This window comes from Rattus norvegicus, chromosome 5 (genome assembly GCF_036323735.1).
Source record: "Rattus norvegicus strain BN/NHsdMcwi chromosome 5, GRCr8, whole genome shotgun sequence".
Classification (NCBI taxonomy): Eukaryota; Metazoa; Chordata; class Mammalia; order Rodentia; family Muridae; genus Rattus; species Rattus norvegicus.
Window position 1 is genome coordinate 67,410,521 of NC_086023.1, and position 26,361 is coordinate 67,436,881.

Sequence of the window (26,361 nt, forward strand, 5' to 3'; positions counted from 1 at the left end):
TACACACACATACAAACACACACGTACACACATACACACACATACACACACACATACAAACACATACACATACACACACATATACATAGACACACACATATACACACACATACAAACACATACACATACACACATACACACATATGCACACAAATACACACACATATACACATACATATACACATACACATACATACACATATACACATACATATACACATACACACACATACATATAATAGACACATACACACACATATACACATACACACATATACACACACATACACACACATACATACACATACACACAAACATACACACACATACATACACACATACACACATACACATACACATATACACACATACATATACATACACATGTACACATACATACATACACATACATACACACACACACACACACACACACACACACACACACTCAAACAACAAATGACTGTTGTTTTTTTTTTAAGGAAGAAAGTAGAAAGCAGTTGAAGATGACACCCAGTGCTGACTTCTGGCTTCCACATGTACATGGTTACATACATAGATACCAATGATATGCAAACTAATAAAAACAACCCTGTCCTAAGGGTGATTATTAATCATTTAAATTTGTAATACACTTAAACATTTAAAAGAAAATATACTAGTAATTATATTTTATTCCAGTAATTAGACATGAAAGGAATTAAATCCTGAAGGTTCACAACATGGATTAGTATGAAAAAAATTACTTGATAAGTTTACTATATAATATATTCAAAGTATTTATGTTTCTAGAGAGAACAACATTTTGTTCTCTATCAAAATAAATATTGAACAGAATTAAGGTGAAAATACTAAAAAACTTTTCAGAATTGTCAAATCCAACCCACATTATCACAAGTCTCAAAAGCGAACAAATAAAATGAAAATAAATATTATTTCTAATGTTTATACGTGCTAGTGTTTGATGATGTCATGATTGACTACCTGGGTAGTAAATTCGAAAATACTTGAACCTTCATTCTTGTTTCTTTAGAATCTTCTCATTTTACATCCCCACATTTCCTACCTGTGAACTCTAACCTCTTGTAAGCCTCAAGGGTGTTTCTGTCCTTTGGGACTTTCCTCTATACTCTATTCTCCAGCTCCCCACCACCACCATTTTGCTTTGTTCTCTACTACTAAACAAAGTCTCACTTCTTTAAGAATAAAATAAAATAGTCTCACGTTTTGTATACACCACAAATATTCCTCTCCCTCTTTCAGACTCATTATTCTCACTTTGCCTCACGCTGCCCACATCCACAGTTCCTCCTTGAACTCTACATCTGGGACCTCCACATCGTTCATCGTTCATCAGAATGCTCTGTCACTGAGCTAAAAGCCTTCCAGTTCACTTGCTAATGAGAAGCAGTAGTTTCTCCTTCTCCCTGAGCCTTCCAACCTATTGTCTTCTCTACCTTTTAACCACCAGTTTCTGTGTTTGTCTGTTTCCCTATTCAGCCTTGATTACTTAGTCTACTATTAAAACTTTCTCCTGGAAAAATTCACATTTTTGCTCACATCCTGTTTTACCTAGCTATCATACTTCCTATGGATGGACCTAATTAAATACCAGAGCAATCAGTCATAGCTTGAAAGTGTATAATATGCATTTATGATCCCTGCTTCAGAAATCACTCTACACTCAACTGCCTATCATACCATAGTTCTCTGTTGTGAATGCTTGGGACCTTCCTTGTCTGCTGAAACTCAGCTCCCTGCTTCTCCTCCTTCTCTTCTCAGATAATACTGTGTGATACCTAGAGAAAATGGAGACTTTAAATAGGAACTCCCTCATCTTGTAGAATGATATCTACAGATCTCCCTGTATTTGTACCTGTCCTCTTCTCTTTTTTTTCCTGACAAAATGGAGAAAATTTAGCTTCCTGTCCAAGGCCAGTTCTTCCTGACAAGTTCTGTATTCTGTTCATTGTTTCTTCCCAGATTTCACTACACTTTGATAAACTTCTGATGATTCTTCAACCTTTTTTCCATCCTTCTATAGAAATCTCCTCCAGTAGCATTTAAATGTGCTATTAAATGTGCTAGCAATTAGAAACACCATCTCTGTCCTTTTATCTGCCTGTACCTATTGCTGAATCCCTCAGCTTTCCCTCACAACTGTATAGATTCAAGCTAAACTGCCGCCGCAGTGGATTGAGGACGTCAAACATCGAATCTTACTCACCATAGTAGTACAAAGGCACATGGGGTAGATAGGAATCTCTGCTTCACAGAATCCACCAGCGATGCTGCCAGAGCATGGCTCTGCAGAACTCAGCAACATTTGTGTGGTTTGCTTGGTGTTTAGAAGGCAGACACCGTCTCTGCAGTGAAAGTCTGAGTCTCAGAGAGAGTGAGTGCAAAGAAAGTAATTTATGAGGGAGGTAGACTAGAATTATGGGCAGAATCATACACTAGGAGGAAAGGGGCTGAGGAACCAGTCTTTTCCAGAGAGTGTGATGTCTCATTAAAAACCAGAGTGCACAGCTGCAGACAAGCAGGGACGAGGTGACCTCCATCAAAGTTAGAGAACAGTACGTTGTTGGACCGAGCGTCACTGTATTATTCTGCCAGTGTTTGTGGGAGACAGCATTTCATTTTGCCCAGGCTGGCCTCAAACTCCTTTTGTAGCAGAGGATGGCATTGATCCTGATCCCCTACCTCCTACAGGCTGGGATTTTAGGCCTGTCCCCGCAGTATCTCCTTTTGCTCATTCTTTCCTTCTTTTCTGTTTTTGAAAGCCAAGTCCAGGATCTGGCACATGTAAACACATATCATACCCCTACACACATCTTGACTTTATGATAATTGTACTGTTGTTTTGCCCTTTTTGAATTTTTACTGAATGTTTCAGCTCTGCTCGAGCTGAAAAAACAAAATGTCTGAATGTGTACATCCTTTCTCCTGGCTTTTAAACTCTTTCATTTCTTGTCATTATGCCTGAAATAATGTTTAGAATACCACTTGTACCTCTTGGCCCCTCCAGCCTCACCTTGCACAACTTGTTTCCTAGGAAAACTTGCTTTCTTTCAGTTTCTCCATTCTGCCAAGCCCACTAATGTCTGCGTGCCTAACTCTGAATCACCTTCATACTCTGCACCATAAAGCTGCTTCTACAAAGAGAACTGCTCCAACACTCCAATCTCAGTTCAGTCTCCCATTGCATTCTCTCACAGCACTCCATAGGCTTCCATCATAGAGAGTATATAAGTGACTCTTCTAATGTCTTTCTCTTCCACATAATCTAGTGACTTCGGCAAGAGTAGACTGAATGTTTAATTTATTACCGTATCTAGCCCAGTACTTGACACATAGTAGGCATGTGAGAAATATTTGTTGAAGAAATGGGTAAATATTATAACTGTTATTTAATTATCTTTTCTTCCCAGTAGTCCATGACTACCTTGAGGGCCAAGACTAAAATTGAATTGAGTTGAATTAAATTGAATTGAGAGACAGATTGAGACAAAATTCCCTGAGGTGGAAAAAATTTGAATCAGAGTACCTCAAGAAGAAAAAGGAACCATGTAAAATGACTTCTTCATTCTTTTAGTGAAAAATAAAATATTTGAAAGAAAACAAAATGCGTGGTTATGTTAGTTCATTCACATAAATTAACCAAAATATCTCAGTGTAAAACTTGAAACTTTCCTATAATTTAATATAACCCAAAGAAATTTCTTAAAAACTAACAAACACAACATGTACTAAGTTAGAGCTAATAAAGTCAGTGAGGATCTATGTTTTCTATCACCTTGGCCAAGGAACTCCTGGCTTCTTGTTATCTGACGGATACTGCTGGTCTTTTCTGCATTGTGTCATTGTGTTTGCTGTGTATACTGCCACACCTTTATTCTGTGGCATTTCCCAATTGTGTGTGTTCATGCTAGAATATCTCTTTTGTTTGATCTTAAATTCAGTCTGTTTTAAACATCTTTTTACATACCACATGTTTGGTGATGGCCACATGTGTGCTGTTTCTCTTCCCTAGACTAGGCATTGTACTACTGGTGCATTACTCTTTTGGATCTTTGTTCCCCAGCTGCTCAGTGACTTCATTCTTTAGTATTTTCTGTTTCCCCATCTCTGTTTCCATGGAGAAGTATGCCAGTGATGCGGTTGACTCCATGGAAACGGATGACTGTCTCTTTCTACTTACACAACTAATTAAATTGAACACTTTCTGAGCTGCCCATTGTCCTGGAGGAGGACTGGAGAGGCCTTCTCTGAATGAAACATCTTTTCAGTAGCAGTCCTTACTGTTGCACCTAACACAATGCTGGCACGGATGCTCTAGCATTCTCCACTTCCTAGCTCACCCGCTGACCCATCTCACTGGCTCAGCTACAGCTCTTAGTACACTGTCCACCTTCTGAGCAAGCATATGTTCTCTGAACCGTTTCCCCACTTGGCATCTCTGAAGAAGTTAGATATCTCCGTAAGTGGCAGAGTCCAGTCCTATTGCAAGTATTTCTTCCTTTACCTCAACTTTTACCTTAAGTTAATATGAAATATTAAATTCAATATTTTGTAAAATGTAAAATGGTTATAACATAAGCTATTTAATGATTAATATTTTATAAATGTGATAATTAAAGTATAGTTAGCCTTCTGCCAACAGATTCAACTAATTGAAGACTGGAGATACCTGGGGAGAAAAATTTGTTCTATACTGGACAATGTACAGACTTTTTCTTACCTTTTTTTCTCTAGATAGTATTCTAAAATGACTCTGGAACATTTGCATTGTATTAGGTATTATAAGTACTCAGGAGACAACTTAAGAAATATGGAAGAACATTACATCAGCACTATGTGCTTATAAAGGACTTGAGCATCTACAAATAATTGATAGCTAGAGAGCCCAGAACAATTCTCCTCTAGACATCCAAGGAAAACTATGTGCATTGTTATGCTTGCTAGTATTAGTAGTAAAATTGGCTAGAATCCATAAAGTCATGGCTTAATGTATCAATCACTGAGGTATGTATTTTACAACTCATCAACAAATTTAACAGTACATTCAAAGAGTTCTGGGGACTCTTACTAGTTACTTCATAGGTGAGGAAATGGAGAGGTTAATGTGTCCTCTATGTAGCAAAACTGAGAGTGCAGCTCTCAGTTTTAATTCTAGAATTAAATTCTAGAATCTATACTTCTAACCTATGGAACTTCACTGTATGAGTATATGTTTCTGCACACACATGTATTTCCATACTTAAATGTAGAGAATAAGAAAGAAAGAATAGTCTAGCCGTGGACCTTTGCTGATGAAATTAATGGTTATTGAGACTGAATTTGTCTCAGCATTAGGTTTGGGGGAGAATAGGAGATAAACATGCCTGTGTGCATACACACAACAGGGTGCATGGACGATAGACTCTTGGCACTGTTGTAAAGCTTATAGACCTATCCTCAGGGGAAAATGAGATCTGTAGTAAAATCCACAGGATTCCAAAGGAAAGCCCATAGATTGCCATATAGTTATTACATGTTTTAATATTACAACACAGCAATAGCATAACTTTTGGAACATATTCAACAGTGAAATCTAGGGACATGTCTTCCAGGTGTGGTAATTCTGAAGTAGTCATGGGAGCAAGTGATCCTTTAAGATGTTTGTAGGACTGGAGAGACAGCTCAGTAATTAAGAGCACTAACTGTTCTTCCAGAGGTCCTGAGTTCAATTCCCAGCAACCACATGGTGGCTCACAACTATCTATAATAGGATCTGGTGCCCTCTTCTGATATGCATGAAGATATCTACAGTGTACTCATAAAATAAATAAACAAATCTTTTTTAAAAACATAAAAAAAGGTGTTTGTAATGATTATAATAGAAAAAAATACTTAGAATCATGTTTTAAACCCTCAATGATAGCAAATGCCTTCCCTAGACTATGGCATTATGAAGAATGGGGGGAAATAAGTAAAGGCAGATGAAATAAGACAGCCGCAATGTCACGTGAAGGTGACATGCTAGAACAAGCAGCAGTAGATCAGTGGCGATCGTTTATTTTTGCAGGGCCATGCTGTGATACAGCAGTTGTGGATTGGCACAACTGTCACTGTTAGTGATGGCATTCTTTTCAATTAGAGCTGGAGCTCAGGTTTCCTCACAGACCAGCCCATTAGCCACTTGGATTCTGCTGTTTCAACTAGCCTCGCAATGACTGAGTGAGATGGAGCAGTGACTTCCTGACACAGTTTCACTCTGCCTTCTGAGCTGAGCTCAGACGCTGCAGAATGCCAGCCCTAACTAAACAAGCCCCAATTGGTCATGGAAGAGAAGCCATCTCCACAGCTGCCAGAATAATTAAAACCGTAAGGCACACTAGCCAGCTGCTCCTGTGTTAGCTGTCCCTGAGAATGGCCAACCTCTCTCATATGTAACATGTCAATGTTCCTTAAAATTCCCAGGCACCAAAATGCTTTATTTGTCTCCAAAATATTATTATTGCATGGACTTGATCAGTATTGGTTAATGTTATAATTGAATAGAAAGAGATTAGGATAAGTAGATAAAGTCCTCTGTCAGATATTTCATTTGGTCCCCAAACCCCTGAACCCCACAGTATTCTCATCACTCAGATACTAGCCAGAAAGTCATTATGTGTGCCCCACACTATCCTATCCCCAAGCGATCCAAAGCAGGACCCAAAATATGTCTTTTCTAGTAGTGAATAAGGGATGTATACTTTGAATTTCCTCAAACAGTCAATTTTTGCCTCAAAGGCACAACATATTGAATGGTGGTGGCATAACCCAATTAAGGCTTCCCTTTGGGGAAATATAACCACTAGTTAAACAAAAGCAAAGTCTGTCAGGGATTGAAGTCAAGTGTGACGTTTCTCCTGTATCACAGGGGACAAAGGAGGCAGCTCTGAGCCTACAGCACTCTCCCCTGAGTAGTAGAATGATGTGTTAACCCCATGGTGCTGGCTTCACTTTGACTCTGAGGAGCCTAATCAATTAGGATTATGCTGGGGTATACTCCTTACAGTTAGAAATAAACTGTCATAAACGTCCACTGACAGGTTTCTATATGAACAGTGGCTTCTGTGGTTTTCTTTCTCCCTGGTGTAAGTGCGGGGTGTAGTAGGCATTGTGGCGAGCATTTGTTTGGAGAAGAGTCTTCAGCCATGGTTCTGCTGCACTGATTTGCATTCCCTGCAGCCTTGTCTGGGTACCAGCAGTTGTCCCTCCTCCTTAGCCTTTGCTGTTGCTGATAGTCTGGGTTTGTTTACATCCTAGCTGTGCTCCCAGAGATGCAGCCCTGTCACATCATGGGTCGGTTTGCATTCCCGTGCGTTAATGGTATTGCAAACTTTTTCATATTCATATTGGGTGAAATGTTTATTCACACGTTCTGCACGTTTTTAATTTCATCATCTATCTTTTTATTGCTCAGTTGCAGGAGTTTTTACTCTGGAAAAGAGATATTAACAGAATCGTGTTTTGCAAATAGTTTCTCCTGTTTATTTATTATTCATTTTTCCAGTTTATGCTTGCCTTTTTATTTTCTAACAGTGCTTCTCAAACACAAAATTTTTAAGTTAGGGTAAAACCTAATTTGTTTATGGTTTATTTTGAGATCATATCTAAGAAATCTTTAGTAAGAGACCTCACCGCCTGATCAGGTGGGCACTCCTGAGGCTGCAGAGCGGAGGAGACCACCAACACTGCCCACCCCTGCCCACATCCCTGGCCCAAGAGGCAACTGTATAAGGCCTCTGGGTTCCCGTAGGGGAGGGCCCGGGAGCGGCAGGATCCCTGCGCCTGAGACACCTCCGGAACCTGAAGGAAACAGACCGGATAAACAGTTCTCTGCACCCAAATCCCGTGGGAGGGAGAGCTAAACCTTCAGAGAGGCAGACACGCCTGGGAAACCAGAAGAGACTGCACTCTGTGCACATCCAGACGCCAGAGGAAAACACCAAACGTCATCTGGAACCCTGGTGCACGGAGGCTCCCGGAAAGAGCGGCGCAGATCTTCCCGGTTGCTGCCGCCGCGGAGAGGACTTAGGCAGTACCCCACGAGCAAACTTGAGCCTTGGAACCACAGGTAGGACCAACTTTTCCCCTGCAAGAAACCTGCCTGGTGAACTCAAGACACAGGCCCACAGGAACAGCTGAAGACCTGTAGAGAGGAAAAACTACATGCCCGAAAGCAGAACACTCTGTCCCCATAACTGGCTGAAAGAAAACAGGAAAACAGGTCTACAGCACTCCTGACACACAGGCTTATAGGACAGTCTAGCCACTGTCAGAAATAGCAGAACAAAGTAACACTAGAGATAATCTGATGGCGAGAGGCAAGCGCAGGAACCCAAGCAACAGAAACCAAGACTACATGGCATCATCGGAGCCCAATTCTCCCACCAAAGCAAACACGGAATATCCAAACACACCAGAAAAGCAAGATCTAGTTTCAAAATCATATTTGATCATGATGCTGGAGGACTTCAAGAAAGACATAAAGAACTCCCTTAGAGAACAAGTAGAAGCCTACAGAGAGGAATCGTAAAAATCCCTGAAAGAATTCCAGGAAAACACAATCAAACAGTTGAAGGAATTAAAAATGGAAATAGAAGCAATCAAGAAAGAACACATGGAAACAACCCTGGACATAGAAAATCAAAAGAAAAGACAAGGAGCTGTAGATACAAGCTTCACCAACAGAATACAAGAGATGGAAGAGAGAATCTCGGGAGCAGAAGATTCCATAGAAATCATTGACTCAACTGTCAAAGATAATGTAAAGCGGAAAAAGCTACTGGTCCAAAACATACAGGAAATCCAGGACTCAATGAGAAGATCAAACCTAAGGATAATAGGTATAGAAGAGAGTGAAGACTCCCAGCTCAAAGGACCAGTAAATATCTTCAACAAAATCATAGAAGAAAACTTCCCAAACCTAAAAAAAGAAATACCCATAGACATACAAGAAGCCTACAGAACTCCAAATAGATTGGACCAGAAAAGAAACACCTCCCGTCACATAATTGTCAAAACACCAAACGCACAAAATAAAGAAAGAATATTAAAAGCAGTAAGGGAAAAAGGTCAAGTAATATATAAAGGCAGACCTATCAGAATCACACCAGACTTCTCGCCAGAAACTATGAAGGCCAGAAGATCCTGGACAGATGTCATACAGACCCTAAGAGAACACAAATGCCAGCCCAGGTTACTGTATCCTGCAAAACTCTCAATTAACATAGATGGAGAAACCAAGATATTCCATGACAAAACCAAATTTACACAATATCTTTCTACAAATCCAGCACTACAAAGGATAATAAAGGGTAAAGCCCAACATAAGGAGGCAAGCTATACCCTAGAAGAAGCAAGAAACTAATCGTCTTGGCAACAAAACAAAGAGAATGAAAGCACACAAACATATCCTCACATCCAAATATGAATATAACAGGAAGCAATAATCACTATTCCTTAATATCTCTCAACATCAATGGCCTCAACTCCCCAATAAAAAGACATAGATTAACAAACTGGATACGCAATGAGGACCCTGCATTCTGCTGAAGAAGCAAGCTGGAGTAGCCATTCTAATATCAAATAAAATCAGTTTTCAATTAAAAGTCATCAAAAAAGATAAGGACACTTCATATTCATCAAAGGAAAAATCCACCAAGATGAACTCTCAATCCTCATCTTCGATTGGTTTATATACAAGTGTGCAATTTCTAGGCTTGAAAATAAAATGATGCTATCTGGTGCTGGATAGAGGAGCCTTGTTTTTTATTATGGCAGCTTGCTATTTTTGTAACATGGTGATTTGGTTGAACACAATAAAGTACAGTAATAACTGATCTCCCCCTCTTCCTGGATGAGTGAGGAGATGATTAAATGTTGATGTCAGCATCCATGAGCATATTCAGATGAGCTTCTGCTTCTGTTGAAAAGGATGCTGTGTTTGATTGTGGTCCGAAGCTTTGAAGCACTACTTGGCATCTCCTTCCTTGGAGGTCTCACTGTTTAAACATAACAGATTTGATAGCTTGTTGGTAAGGTGAGGTCCAGCTTGTCTCCACTAGGTCATCTTCATGTGAATCCGGTGGTTATACGGTTTTGTTCTAGGGATATTTCATTTTTTTAATAACGGTTTTAGCTGACATTCATGGAGAGAATGAATCCTTAGAACTGTGCCACTAGTGAAAGGAAATCCTGTCTAGAGTATGTTTCTTTACAAAGCTGTGTCACACCATCCTTTGGGCCCTCTGCTGGAAAAGTAGAATCAAGTCTCAAATAATGCCTTTTAAATTGTATCCTCTAGTATTATAGATGTAGGACAGTACTGTATCATACCTCTGTGGATGTAAAATAGCTTGTACCTGCTTTATGATACGTAGTAGTGACCGTGCTTTATCAGAGCTGTTTTTAATGATGTTGCTCAGAATGTTTTCTTTCCAGATGATGATTGAGAAGCTAATTTAAAAAAAAAATGGTGCCAGGTACCACAAGAGTAACAGAACTGTGCTGTTTTCTCGGGTTTTGTTTTTTTACTTTTTTTTTTTTTTAATGGAGTGTGCTGGATGTCTCTACAGTTTTGTTCAGATGACTGCAGAACCTGGATAAGCTGTTGCTGCTGTTGATGCATAACACACTGCTATTATTGGTCTTTTTATATAAATATAAATATATATATATATACAGATATATAATTTGAATTTTTTGAAACTTTAGCTGTGCTGTCAACTTTGGAAAAATGTATCCCTGTTTACTGTGTTGAGTTGGCACTGTACAGAAATTAACAGCCATATTGGTCTAGAAATGTTGAACTTAAGTTTTTTCCATTTGTACAGGGGTAACACACTGTATTAAATATGTAAGGTCTTATATACGTGGGTTTGATTAAAAAAACTAATAAAGTAAAAAAAAAAGAAATCTTTAGTAATGGTCACAAAAGTATTCACCTTTGTTTGCTTCTAAAAGTTTTATATAGTTGTACATTTAAATCTGTGGCTCATTTGGAAGTAATTTTTCTCTTCTGCGCTACTTGTAGGCTAAATATCTATGTCCTTCTAAATTTCATACATTGAAATCCTAACCCCCAGGCTTTGGGAAATAATTTAGGTTTTGGGACTGAACTCTCACAAATGAGACTCCTGCTGTTATAAAGGGGAACCCAGAGCAAATGGAGCAGGGGCTATCCCAAAAGCTGTTGCCTGGACCTTGGATATGTTCTTCTAGCTGGGCTGCCTTGTCTGGCCACAGTGGGAGAGGAAATGCCTAGTCTTACAGAGAATTGAAGTGCTGGGGATGGTGTGTGTGTGTGTGTGGAAGGGGGTTTGCGGGGACACCCACTCAGAGGAGAAGGGGAGGATAGGGGAAGGATTGTGGGGGGGGGGTGACCTGGAGGGTGGCAGTAAGCAGGATGTAAAGTGAATACATAAAAATTAAATGAAATTAAAAAATAAAGGGGAACCCAGAGAGCTCTCTAGTTTTTTTCCCCTACTGTGTGAAACTATAAAAGTCAGTGTGCCACTCAGAAGAGGGCCCTCACCAAAACCAAACCTTGCTATCCCCTTGATCTTCAGCTTCCATTCCCATTCAGATTACATTTCCATTGTAAAGTAAGTCTGTGGTTTACATCACTCAGTCTAGACTCACTACACCAGCCCCACCTCATAGCAACCTGTAGGTAGAGATGCTTTGGTTGCTTTTGCTTTGCCTATGAAAGCTAGATTTTTCTAGCTCTGTGTATTCAAAATACTGCTCTGCAGTTTACTTTTGCAACTTTGTAAAAGCCAATAAATCATATACATGCAGGCCTATGTCTAATACTCTCAGATCTGCTTATTGATCCATATGTTATATTGATCTATAGGCTGTTACCACACCATCTTCATTACTGTAGCTCTGTGTCTTCAAACTATACAATATAAAGTGCTCCAACTTTAGTCTCTCTCTAGAAAATTATTTTTCTCATTGCTCTAGCGCAAACCCAGGGCCTCACAGTAGGCAAGTGTTCTCCTACTGAGCTACTTTACCAGTCTCTGAAATAAATTTCTGTCTTTAAATTTTTGCCTTTCCATAATAATTTTTAAAATATATCTTTGTACAGAGATTGCTTTGAAGAATTTTTATACATTATCTACTACTTTATAGAAAAGAATAACTTAAAAGTTGATTTCTTTCACAGATAACATTCTGGAAGAGTTTTCTAATGCTGTCTAAGAGATTAACACAAATTTAGTTCAAACTAACAAATACTTACATCTTGCAGTTTCTGTGGGTCAGAAATCTAACACTGCTTGGCTGAGCTGACACACTGTCAGCAATGGTGGCTCTCACTTGAGGCTCAGAATTCTCCTGCAAGTACACACTGGCAGAATGTCTGTGTAGTTTTAACATTTATGGCAGCTTGCTTTTCTAAGCCTAGCATACAAGTGTCTTGGCAGCTTCAAATCTCCCTCCCTCCTTCCCTCTCTTTCTCCTTCTTACTCTCCTTCACCCTCCCTCTTTTTTCTCTGTCTCCCCCTCCCTTCCCTCCCTCCCTCTCCATCTTATCTTACCTCATCTCACTTCATCTCATCATCTCACATCATCTCTAAATTATCTGAAAAGCAACCTGAGTGGTTGACAGTATAGCTTGGTGGTAGAATATTTGGAAAACATGCACTAAGCTCTGAGTTTGATTCTCTGCACCGTCGATCAATCATCAGTCAACAAAAAGCCATTCAAGTAAATCGTCCATGATTAACTTCTTAAAGTTCAATGATTTATTATATCTTCAAACCCCATCATATTTACCACAGAGCAGAAGATAGTCATGAGAATTATACCCTACCACAACCATAGACTCCCCTCCCGCAAGAAGAAAGGATCATACAGGGCATGTATTGTGGGAGGTGGACATCCTAATTGCTACATTAGTTACTCTTTTGTTGCTGTGACAAAACACTGTGAGCAAAGGCAACTTAAGGCACAGTTTATTGTGGTTCCAGAGCACTATTTACACACACGCATGCACACACGCACGCTCCACTGACATACTTCCTCTAGCAAGGCACTACATACTAAAAGTTCCGTAACACTCCAAATAGTGCTGGGGACCGCATGTTGAGCCTATGAGGGCTATTTTTCATTCAAACCAATACAGATGCCATAACAGAATTTTGCCTCCTATAAAGAGATATATCTCTTTACAGATATAAAGAGGTAAAGATATCGAAGATATCTAAACCTTTAATAGATTATATCTTCCATAGAATTTAGCTGTTTCTCTTAGATTAAATGTTTATGGGTATAAAATTATTTCTGATACTAGTTTGTTTTCAAACTAATTGTCTACAGTCTGTACTGATAATTTTTCTTTCGTTCCTTGTATTGGAAATCTGTTTTTAACTCTGGCTTTTGTGTTACTTTGTTTTTCCCATGTCGGGGATTGACCCTAGGGCCTCATGTCTGCAAGGCAAATGTTCTATCACCGACTACAGCACTGTCCCTTCTGGTGTCATCTGTCCTTAGTGAACAGTTCAATTGCACATTTATTTTCCAAGAGCTTTTTTACTTCATTGATTTTTCTCTTATTTTTCTCATTTAATTTCACTGATCTCAATTCTTCCTTGTATTATGTTCCTCCTCCTTTTCTTGGGTTAGATTTGCTCTTAGTATACTAAAGTCGAAGCATAGTTTATCATCTAGAACAGGTCTTCTATCCATATGTAGATGTTCAGTGCTGTACATTTCCTTTGAAACTTCCTTTATGTGCAGTACAGGAAGAAGCCTGTACAGTTTGTATTTTTCATATAATAATCAATTCTGTTTTAAATTTTCCCTTAAAGATTCCTCTTTAATCCGTGGGTTATCTTATGGTATGTTGTTCAATTCACAAGTATTTGATGATTGCCTGTTACAATATATTATTTATTATTTGCCTAATCGTATTACTATTAGCAACCATACTTAGGAGGTTTTCAGTCCTTTAATTCTTTTACTCTGGGTCTATTTGGAAAATGCTCTATGGTATCTGGCTGTCACTCCATAATGCTCAATAAATATTTGTTGGATCGTGCTGTTTTATAATGATGTTTGCTTCTTTATCCTTACAGGTATTGATTTTAGAGATTGTTGTTATTTTTAAAAGAGGACTGTTAGTTACTGAGCACAGATTTGAATCTTTCAGAGATTATCGGTTTGGCTGTATTTTAAAGACTATGTTTTAATACATGTCCATCTGGCATCACTGTATTCCTGATGAATTGACCTTCTGCAGTTTTAGAATGCCTGCATTTGGTCCACACAGTCACCTTTGCTGTTGTCCACCTTATTAGATATTAACCTACATCAATTTTATTGATCAGTGTTTACACTGTTAGGTCTCCGCTCTGATTTTACTTTTAGTCATTTGTAATTATGTAGTGAAGGGATTTTTATGTAACTAGCATGTAGTTCTGTCTTTTTTTCCCGTCCTGTATTTTTATCAGTGTGCTTATATAGCATTTTATTTAATGTAACTGCAGGTACTAGGATTTAGGTTTTTCAGTTTATGTATGCTGCTTCTGTTTCTGATTTCTTTTTGCTCCCTCTTTACTGTCTTCCTTTCCATTTATTAATCAGTTTAGTATCCCATTTTAACTTACACATAGCCAACTTTTTCCTAAGTTCTCTTTTATTTTGTAAGAATTATTTATTTTATTTATATGAGTGCACTGTCGCTTTCTTCAGACACACTGTAAGAAGGCATCTGATCCCATTACAGATGCTTGTGAACCACCATGTAGTTGCTAGGAATTGAACTCAGGGCCTCTGGAAGAGCAGCCAGTGCTCTTAACCACTGAGCCCTAAGAGCTCTTGTTAAGATAAAATTCACATCCCATTCATTTTACCAATCAAAAAGCATATAATTTAATGGTATTATTTATTGACATACTTAACATTAAAATAACTTTATTACCACTTTCTACTAAGAAATTTTATACACCTTATCTGGGACTAGCCCAAATCCAACAGATTCCTCAAAGTTAAAGGCAAACTGCTAATGTAATCTGTTTGAACAGATATATTTGTGCCAGACATTTCATATAAATAAAATCATACAATGTATGGTATTTGGACCAGCTTCTTTCACTTAGCCCGTGTTTTCAGTCTACCGTGTTATGTATGTATTTGACCATGTTGCTATTGTTGGGCACTATTTCAGTTGGTGGGCCTATGGCATTTGTTTATCCATCCATCAGCTGACTACTTGGGAGTCCACTTTGGAGCTATGATGAACCTGCTTTTGCATGGACATACTTCATTTCTCTCGGGTATATACTAAGGAGTGGAGTCATTGCACTAGGTTAATACTCTGGGTTTAATATCTTGAAGGATTGTTTTCCAAAATTGTGATACCATTTTATGTTCCTTCTAATAGCAGATGAAGATTTTGATTTCTTCATGGTCACATTAATATTTGTTATATAATATGTTTTTTATAATTATTATTCTAGTATGTTTAAAAAAGTTACCTCTACAGGGCTGGTGAGAAGGCTCAGTGAGTAATGGCATTTGCCACCAAGCCTGATGTTTGGTCCTCAGAACCTACATGGTGGAAAGACAGAATCGGCACCCACAAGCTGTGCTCTGACTTTCTATGTGTGCCATGTCATGCATACATGTACATGTGTGTGCTCATACAAACATAAATACTTTTAAATTATTATTATTATTATTTTAAGTATGTGCATGTGTACGTGTGAATACTGTGTCCATGGAGGCTAGAGAGTTTTGGTCGCCTGAAGCTTGTTATGAGCTACCCAGCATGGGTTCTGGGAATCATATTGGGTCCTCTGCAAGAGCAGTACTCACACCCACGGGGCCGTCTCTGCAGCTTCACAACCCCCCCCAAAATTAATTTGCTTCTACATAAATAGATAACTATATCATATAGTACTGTAGTTTTGTTTTTCAGTCATCATTCAAACATGATTCATAAAAGAAGACTAATCTGCTGCATTCCCGTATACTGTCTGGTTGTGTTTCTTCATTCCTGATACTCTAGGGTTTTTTTTTTTTTTTTTTGTTTTTCATAGTTTCTTTTTTTTTTTTTTTATTAACTTGAGTATTTCTTATATACATTTCAAGTGTTATTCCCTTTCCCGGTTTCCGGGCAAAAATCCCCCTTCCCCCTCCCTCCTCCCCTTCCTTATGGGTATTCCCCTCCCAACCCTCCCCCCATTGCCGCCCTCCCCCCAACAGTCTAGTTCACTGGGGGTTCAGTCTTAGCAGGACCCAGGGCTTCCCCTTCCACTGGTGCTCTTACTAGGATATTCATTGCTACCTATGAGGTCAGAGTCCAGGGTCAGTCCATGTATAGTCTTTAGGTAGTGGCTTAGTCCCTGGAAGCTCTGGTTGCTTGGCATTGTTGTACATATGGGGTCTCGAGCCCCTTCAAGCTCTTCCAGTTCTTTCTCTGATTCCTTCAACGGGGGTTCTATTCTCAGTTCAATGGTTTGCTGCTGGCATTCGCCTCTGTATTTGCTGTATTCTGGCTGTGTCTCTCAGGAGAGATCTACATCCGGCTCCTGCTGGCCTGCACTTCTTTGCTTCATCCATCTTGTCTAATTGGGTGGCTGTATATGTATGGGCCACATGTTGTGTTTCTTCATTCCTGATACTCTAGGTTTTTAATCTCCTCCTTTCTCTGTGAAGAATTTCTACATTAACTTTATGAACTATCTGATCGCTTTACGTTCTGTTAGTTTTCTTCATTTGAACTATGTTCATGAAAGATTTAACTAGGAATTATGAATTGAAAAATGTTTTTTCTTGAAGTGAGCCACTGTCTCCTGGCCTCCTTTGTTTCAAATGAGACATATTCTGTCCTTTTAATGGCTGCCCCCCCCCACTAGTGAGTGTTGGGCCTCTTCGTTGCTTTCATAGTTTCTTTCTTTGTCTTCAGCTTTCATAAGTTTGATTAGATTGATTCAACATAGATTCCTTTGGTTTATTTAATTTGATCATTTCTGAACTTTCATTTTTAGAGCTTTGTCGGTTAACAAATTGTGCCATGTCTAGCCATTTTTTTAAATTATGCTTTTATTTTTATTTTATATTTTCTGAAACTTTGCATGTGCATATGTGTTTGTGTTTACATGCAAAAGTTCATGTATATGTGTACCATAGCATATGGAGGAAGAGGTCAGAAACAACCGTGGGTATTAGTCTTCACCATCCACCTTGTTTGTGACAGGGCCTGGCTGTGTTCTGCTGCATACAGCAGGCTCTATGACCAGAATCTTCCAGGAGTTCTCTTGTCTCTGGCTCCCATCTTGCAATAGGAACAGTGGGATTGCAGGTTCATGCTACTATGTCCAGCTTTTACTTGTGGATTCAAACTCAGGTCCTCATACTTGTGTGGCAACTGCCTCACTCACCAAGCCATCTCCCCCATTGGTCAACTCTTTTTGTTTGTTTGTTTTTTTGTTTTTGTTTTTGTTTGTTTTCTTACTTCTTGAACACTGATGATATATTACTGTCACTTTGTGTCTGACCCCATAAAAATCTCAAAAACTTTTAAATTTTTTTGTTTGTGTCTTTGGTATTTGTTATTCAAAATGAATTACTTCTGTTGGTCTGCCATCCAGTGTAGAGATTCGTTCCTGTATTATCTCCATTCTGCTCCTAAGCTATTTGGTGAGGCTTTACTCTGCTTGTTTTATTTGGTTATACACCTGTTTATTAGCACGTTGTCATTTTATGAGCTGGCATTGCACACCTGCAGTCTCTGCACTTGGGAGGCTAAAGCAGGAAGGTGATGAGTCTGAGGTCACCATTGGCTACATAGTGAGATTCTGTCAAATGTATATATTTGATATATATTATATAATATATAATATAACATATATTTTATATATATATATATTTATATTTACTTTTTTCTTTGGCTTTTATTTCTATTTCTGGTTCTTTCCAGAGACTTATTTCCATATTTGTGTCAAGAGTATTGATGATTGTTGGAATACTTTTGAAATAATTATTTTAAATATTGTCAGGATTATAATATCTGGATCATCACTGAGTTATTCTTTTATTGATATTTTTATAACTCAAGTTATCTAGTAATTTGGAACTGTATCTTTGACATTTTATGTATCGTGAGACTGGATTCTCTTTATTTCATTTTAGAAGATTAACAGCCTGTTCTGGTTTAGAATAACTTTCGATTTCGTGGACTTGCGTTTTGATTTAAGTGTCTGCTTGGTTTTCAGATCCCTTACAGGTTCATGTGGCCTTTCCTACTGGGCCGTCTGTCTCAGTTAAACCTGGGCAGGACTCTGCCTGTGGTTGAGCTTCTGGAGCTTTTGCTGTCCTGATTAATTTCACAGGACTGGTCAGGTTGTCCATGATCCGATAGGCCCGTTCCTCCAGGCCCCTCCTCTCCATATCCTCCCTTAGTCTCTAGGAAATGGTCAGAGATTACTTCTTTCCTATCCTTTGCTTAATTTAGGGTACAGTAGCTGGCAAGGCTCATCCCAAGCACCCATCAGGCAAGAGAACGGTGTTTTCTTTTCATGTGTGTGCAGAGTAGAACAGGAATAGTTGGGACAGGGCAACAGATTTCTCAGTCTTTCTCTGCCATCCACTCTCAGTATGCACATGTGTAGGTCAGTAAACTTCTCTAAGCTTCAGACATCAGCAATGCAGGAATGCTACTGTCTACCACAGACTAAATTAAAATGAAATAATAGATAGTACTCTATAAAAGGATTTAGAAGTTATATCTCCTACTTATATCAGTAATAAAGACAGTTATTAAATATCACCCTTTCTTGTATTTATAGGAAACTCTGCTCTTAAAGACAAAGAAGACCAATTTGGGAGAACACCACTTATGTATTGTGTGTTGGCAGACAGATTGGACTGTGCAGATGCCCTTCTAAAAGCAGGGGCAGATGTCAACAAAACCGACCATAGCCGGAGAACAGCCCTCCACCTTGCAGCCCAAAAGGTGAGAAGTCAAGTTACCTTGAGGAGGAGACAATGTAGCCGTTTGTTACTTTCCTGGTAGAACTGTGCAATGAACAAATAAATGACCAAGGAAAGATGCCTAGGCTTCTGGGCTTCTCCAACGATAGTCTATAAACTGTAGGTTAAAATACAGCAAACTGGGTCTGAGGACATAGCTCAGCTGATGAAGTGTTTGCCTTACAAGCACAAATATTCCCAGAACTTGTGTTAAAAGACTGGAGAAGTAGAGGCAGGCAGGTGTCTGGAGCTCACTGGCCAGAGCCTAGCATAGTCAATGAGCTTTAGGCCAATGAAGAGACCTGTGTCAACAAACACAAGGTGGATGGCACTGGAGAAACTACATCCAAGGCTGACTTGCAGCCTCCATGTGTACAAGCACACATGTGCAAGCACCTTACAGACATGCACACATCCTTGACATCCATGTATGGAGAGAAGATAAGGACTTAAACACACAACCGTGTTGCCAGTGGTTGGGCTTAGTATTAGAAATGAACATGCGTCTCTGTGCATGGGAAAGCTTCTTTTTTCCTTCATGAATATTAAAAGTTTCATTCCCTGTAGAAATGTGTGGTATTAGACCCATAAAGAAATTTATTTTCTAGTGTACCTTTAGATTTTTAAAAATAAGTTACATTGAAATTATTAATGTAATTTAAAAATTTTAAAGTCTTTATTACAAGAGTTCAGATATTTATTTATTTTTATTTATTTATTTGAGACAGGGTCTTACTCTGTAGCCTTGGAACTCACTATAGATCAGACTGGTCTCGAACTCATAGAGATCTGCCTTCCTGCCTCTACCTCCCAAGTGCTGTAATTAAAGGTATGCACCACTATACCAGGTTCAAAGTGCAGATTTTTAAGATGATCCATAGTAAAAAGATAAAATGAGAAGCTTCAAAGTTAAAGACTTGCCTGGAAACCATTGTCCTTCCATAAAGTTTTAGTTAATAAGACATTCTAGTTCATGGTATTTTTCTTTTTGTTACATTAGACTTCATATTTTTGTAGTAAAAAAATAGGGAACATTAGTTAGATGGAGCATAAACTATTAGTGGTATTTCTCATTTAAAAATCTGACCAGACAGAGCTGATTAATTGAAGGGTTAGAAAATACCTCTCCGTGTGCTGAATGCATAAGAAGAGGCTGACATTAAGATCTGCTGCGTGCTGTGCACTCACCAGTGAGGTCTGTCAGCTTCCAGTTACTGCTCCTGAACTGATCGTCATTACAGTAATTAAAAAAAAAAAAAACTCTCGTTTTTAACCTCAGTTTTAACTGCGACTCAGGTACTTATAAACTTTCACCTTGGCTTGTCAACTAACTAAATTATTCCTGGGAAAATAACTATATTTACCTCGTTATCATTAAAAAATAGGAATAGACACAATATGAAGAATTTGGTGCTGTTTAGACTTCTCATTGTGAGTCGTTTAGGTTTGAGATTCAAACCTTTTAAAATTTTATTTATTTGTGTATTTTTTAGATGAGTGCTCTGTCTGCATGGGCACCCACATGCCAGAAGAAGGCATCAGATCTCAGACATGGTTGTGAGCCACCATTGCTGGGAACTGAACTCAGGACATCTAGAAGAGCAGTGCTTGTAACCACTGAGCCATCTCACCTGCCTGAGATTCAGTTTTTTAAAATAGAGGTGGGAAGATTCTGATGTTAGGAAGTGTTTTGGGGTGAGCAAGGTGAAGTAGGATGAGGACTTAAGTTGATGATCTAATATTATGACTTCCCAGAGTTAATGTGACCAGCGTGTTAATTTGGTTTTTTTGTCTATTTGTTTTGTTGGTTCATTTTGTTTTAGTGAGTGGTGACTCTGTGTGTGTGTGTGTGTGTGTGTGTGTGTGTGTGTGTGTGTGTGTGTGTTATTTTGAGACAGTGTCTCACAGTGCAGCATAGACTTTGAACTTGTGGAGTTTACCTTAGCCTCCCTAGAACTGGAATTAGAGGTGTAAGCCACCATGCAGGAGTACTTATTTTGATATTTTTTTAATCATTAAAATTCTTACTGTGTGTTGTGTACACATGGCGTGTGTATAGACACACATGCCACAAAGCATATGTGGAGGTCAAAGTCAGTTCTTTCTACCTTTACTGGGTATTAAGGATTGAACTCAGATGGGGGGTGCAGATTATGCACCGAATGCCTCTACCTACTGTATTAATTACTGTTCTACCACCGTGATAAAACCCAATGGCCAAGGCACCTATAGAAGAAAGTTTAAAGGGCTGATGGGTCAGAGGCAAAGTGGAGGCATGGTTCCTGTAACAGCAACTGAGAACTCTTGAACACAAACAGGAAGCAGGAAGAGCCAGCTGAGAGTGGCACAAGGCTCTGAGCCCACCCCTAGTGACACACCTCCTTCAGCAAGGCCACACCTCCTAAGCATCCACAAAAGGCCACCAACTGGGAACCAAGTGTTCAAATATCCATTCCCATGGGGCACATTCTCACTCAAGCTACCACATGCACTGAGCCATCTTGCTAGCCTTGATATTTTAATTATGGTTTTAAATTGTGTCGAAGAGTAAACAGAATTAAGGCTTACTCTTAGAACTTACATAATTGATTACATACATTACAAAACGTCATGTTCATTCAAGGATCTCATAGTTAACACCCTCCCTTTGCTGTTTTTGTTTTTACATGCTTGCCAAAAGCAGTGATATGTCTTGAGTTATACTACTAGAATTTCCAGAGTAAGAATGAACTATTCCTTAGTACCCTGCTCTGCCTGGTCAAACCCAGGTGTTACCTTTGATTTTGTGCTTCCCACAAAAATGACTCCATGTTTAAGTAATCTAAAAGAAACACATGAAGCAGGGATAAGATGATCAAGATTCTATGTTGTTTTAGGGGTTTTGTTGCTGTTGTTGTTTTTCAAGACAGGGTTTCTCTGTGTAATTTTGACTGCCCTGGAACTCTCTCTATAGACTAGGCTGTCCTGGAACTCACTGAGATCCACCTGCCTCTGCCTCCTGAGTGCTGGGATTAAAGACATGTGCCACCACCTCCCACCAGCAAGAAATATTTTTTAAGAATATATAGAAATGATAAGTCCCAAGTCTGATGAGACATCCTGTTTCTGAGAACACATACACACCTTCTTTTTAAAAGCATCTTTGCATTAGTGTGGGATTTAATATTGGCTTTTCCCCATTTTCAAATAAACCAAATGTGATCATCCCAATAAAAGACAACCAGCTTGTACAAAGAGTATCACACTCAGCCTGGCTTTTTTCCCTTAAAGGCATTTTCTAAATTGTAATGCAGATGATACAGCCCTGTCTTATGATATTGAAGAAACCTCATTGTGTACAGATGGCATTGCCAGGGTAGAAAGAACACTGCAGGAGGAACCCAGAAGTCCTGCTGCAGATTCCATCCAGTCAACAGTTAAACTGTCCTTCTGCAGGTAGGGCTTGGGGAAACCTAGTAGTAAACCAGCTGAGAGGTGGAAAGGCTGAGCAGTTATTGCTTCTAAATGATCTTACTTTTTTCATGGTTAAGTCTTTTAGTCCATAACAAATTGATTTCTGTAAAGGGATCCATTCTCACTGGAAAATCTATGGGTAGTTAAGTTTGCCTACACAAATTCATTAATTTTCAGTCATACAATATCAGCCGTGTGCTGGTGCACGGCTTTTGTGTAAAGCCATCCCTATGCCTTTTTTTTTCTAATGAAAAGTCCTTTCTACAAAGGAGTCATTTAGGAAATCTGGAGTTACATGACTGAAGTATCTAAGGAGAGTAACATGACAATCAAAGCTACTTTGAAAGAGCAGTAAAGTGTAGGTGCATGGAGAGGTATTATAGCAAGCCGATGGAGTAGCACTGAGTCTAGTAAATATAACACCATGGGAATGCTGACTCAACATTACTTGCAAGACATTTTCTAGGTAGCCATGATTATGTAGCTTGGGAGACTAGAAAAAGTAAGTCGTGGGTGCCTGCTATAGGTTGAGACTTTTAGTACAGTCCCCATTCAACTTCCTTTCCTTTCATTTAGTGAATTCCTTCAAATATTGTTTATCCCATTTAAATCTGGTATGTGTGATCCTAGAGATTTGCTATTTGGGCTGGGGAGACAGTGAAGTAAGCGAGTAAGTACCTCCTACACAAGCCTGAGGACCTGAGCTCGATTCCTGGATCCTTGAGGAAAGCTGGTATGGAGTTAGACTTGTTGGTGCATGCCATTAATCCCAACACTCAAGAGGCAGGGCAGGTGGATCTCTGCAAGTTTGAGACCAGCCTTCTACACAGTGAATTCCAGGACAACCAGGGCTGTATAGAGAGACTCTGTTTCCAAGAAACATACAAATCGAAAACCTGGTATGATGGCATGAGCTTATAACCTCCATGCTGGGGAAGCAGAGGCAGGCAGATCCAGCCAGCCTAGCCTCATAGGTAAGCTGCAGAGCAGTGTGAAGCCCTGTACAAAACAAGGTGGATGGCACCTGACAAGTGACACCACAGACTGATCTCTGGCCTCCACATGCACACACATATACTTGCTATTTGTTTTATGTTTTATGCTATTGATTTCTATGACCATGATTGGTTTGCAAATGTAGATTAAAAGTACTATATGACTAGTACCCTGTTGGAATACAAGATAGACAACTTTCTTACCATCTACCTTCAGTGAATGCGTTTAGCATACAGCAGCAATCATAGCATACAAATAGTGTCATTACTGATGTCCATGCTCATGTTACTATGTTTCTTTATAATACAAAACTTTTTCTTAGCTTATCTTGGGTTATTAGTGGGGAAACATATTCCCATAGTACTTAGTTTATATCTGTTAGTGCCTCATTATGTTACAGTGTAACTGTAATGTCTCTTTTATGCTTAAAAAAAAGAAGCTTGAAATGCCAGGCAAACACCTTGTTTCATTTATTTTTGAATTCCTCTAGATTAGTACATTTAACATGTTTCTTTAAATGAGTTTTACCTACCCCCCAATAAAGCTGATTTTATGGCTACAGTTCTAGTACAGTTCTTGCCACTTAATAGGCAGTATTAGTTTAATAAATATGAATGAATCAGTAATAGATTTATTATGAAAGTTATGGGCTTCAAAACTGTTAACACTTAAATAAATAGATATATTTATTCTTTTTTCATTTCCACCACCTTCCTTTCCAGTTTTATAAACAGATTTTATAAAACTGTGTATTTAATTTACATATAAATAGCACTTTTATGTCTTAATTTCTTTAAGATGAATAAGGTGGGCTGACCTCTCTATCATCTCCATAGGCGCTATGAGTACTTAAACTAGAAGCATTTAATTCGTTGGAGAGATGTGTTTTCTGAGGATTTGTGACTAGTGTTGTTGTTGCTAGGCATATTGCAACCTAGGTACAAACATCAGATTACCAGAGGGATTAGTGGTTGTTACAGACAGATGGCTCTTTGGATCTCTTCTAGTTTGACATTGGAAAGGGATTCATGAAAATGTGTCAGTTTGTCTTCTTAAAATTTCTGTGTGTACTGTGTGTGTATTATTTCATCTAAAGTATTATCAATGATAAAATGGCTAGAACTTTGTAATCATTACCTGTAGGTAATTGTTACCTGTCTCTGTCTCTGTCTGTCTCTGTGTCTTTGTCTGTCTGTCTGTCTGTCTGTATGTATGTATGTATCTCTCTCTGCGATGCTGAAGATTGGCATGGAGTGTCATGCATATTGGGCATTTGCTTCGTCTCCAGCTCCAGTTCTCTTCTCTTTAAAAATTAATTCACTGCTCTCATTGCCTTCGCATATGTGTGGATGCTACCTTATTCATTTTTATGCTAATGAAGTTTATAAGCATATGGGTAGAATAGTAAATAATGTGAAAGATATTCAAATGCCTGACACTTAGAAGTAAAACTATTACTTTATATTTTACATAAGCTCTTTTAGATGAAGCTAAATAGAATAGATCTTCTTAAAATCAACATACTATCCAAAATCCTGTTCCCCTATTTCTCTTTCTCCTAAGTGAGATTGAGTTTGGTGGTTTCAATTTCATAAATGTTTTTCCAACATACACTTACACACATAAGGAACATTATTTTATGTGCTTAAAATGTTTAAATAAATGGCATGAGATGTACATCATCCTCCACCTTTATAAAATTGAGTATTATGTTCTGGGATTTACTTGTATTGAAACATGTAGCCCTGGTTCACTAAACACTATATCAAAATGCCCAAAAGACACATGAAAAGGCATATCTCCATTAGTAATTAGGAAAATGTAAATTAATGCCATGGTAAGATACTACTACTCAGTCATTTGAATGTCTGAAATGAAAAGTTGAGACAGTTGCTGCACCAGTGGCTGGTGGTGGCAATGTGGGTGAAGGTGGCAGTGGTGGCAATGTGGGTGAAGGTGGCAGTGGTGGCAATGCTCAACATTTCATGGAAGTGTAAATTGGAGCATCCAGTCTGGAAAACTACCTACCTGCTACACACAGTTGTAAATTCAAGTCTAAGTGATACATGAGGTAAAGGAGCTGCTCTTTCTACCAAAAGGTATTTGAAATGATCAAGGCTTTATTCGTAGAAGCAAAAAGAAAAAATTGTTTTCTATTTTTGCAGTGCTGAGAATCGAGCCCAGGATTCTGCATGTTAGGTCAGTGCTATATCACTGAACTGTCCCCCTGCCGCCGTGTTTTAATAATAGGTCAAGTAACCTAAATACCTATCAACAGGAAATAAGTAGATAAATTTCTATGATACTCCTGCTACAAAATTTGGAAAAATGAAGTGTTGGTCTGTTTAGCCTCATAAGTGAGTTTTATAGACACTGTATTGAATGAAGCAGATTACATTTAAGATATGTGTGTAGGGATTTCAAGAGCAGGCTAAACGGAGCTCTGCTGACTGAAATCAGATTTGTGGTTACCTACAGAGCATGCAGTGACTGAGAGGCCAGGAAGGAGCGTTCCAGGGTGCTAGAGATCTATGTTTTAATCTGTGTGTTAGCTCTACGATAATGTATCAGTTTGTCTTCTTGGGATTTATGACCTGTACTGTGTGCAAATCAGTATTATTTATTGATGGTAAAATGTCTAGGACTTTGTAATCATTACTGGTAGATGAGATCAGGTAGTATGGAGCCAACAATGGATTCTGGCCTGGCACGTAAGCCTAAGGTTGCAAATCCCACCTGGGTTTGTAGAACAATATGAAAGCCGGAATCCATGATCTGACCCTTGAGTTTTTAGAACTAGATATGCGTAGGCCTCCTGGACTACAGATGCTGCTTCACACATTTCTGATTTAGTCAAGGTAACCTGAAACCAGAGAGTTCACTTCTCTGCAA

At 38.7% G+C, this 26,361-nt stretch overlaps 1 protein-coding gene across 7 annotated transcripts in view; it reads left to right on the forward strand.

The window, feature by feature from the left end:
• The window catches only part of Invs (inversin), a 152,845-nt gene that overhangs the window by 4,010 nt on the left and 122,474 nt on the right, over positions 1 to 26,361 (forward strand). For all 7 annotated transcript variants that reach the window (NM_001107932.2, XM_039109855.2, XM_039109856.2 and 4 more), the window contains exon 3: positions 18,837 to 19,003. In NM_001107932.2, the coding sequence (NP_001101402.1) occupies positions 18,837 to 19,003 (167 nt within the window). The remainder of the gene's footprint in view (positions 1 to 18,836; positions 19,004 to 26,361) is intronic.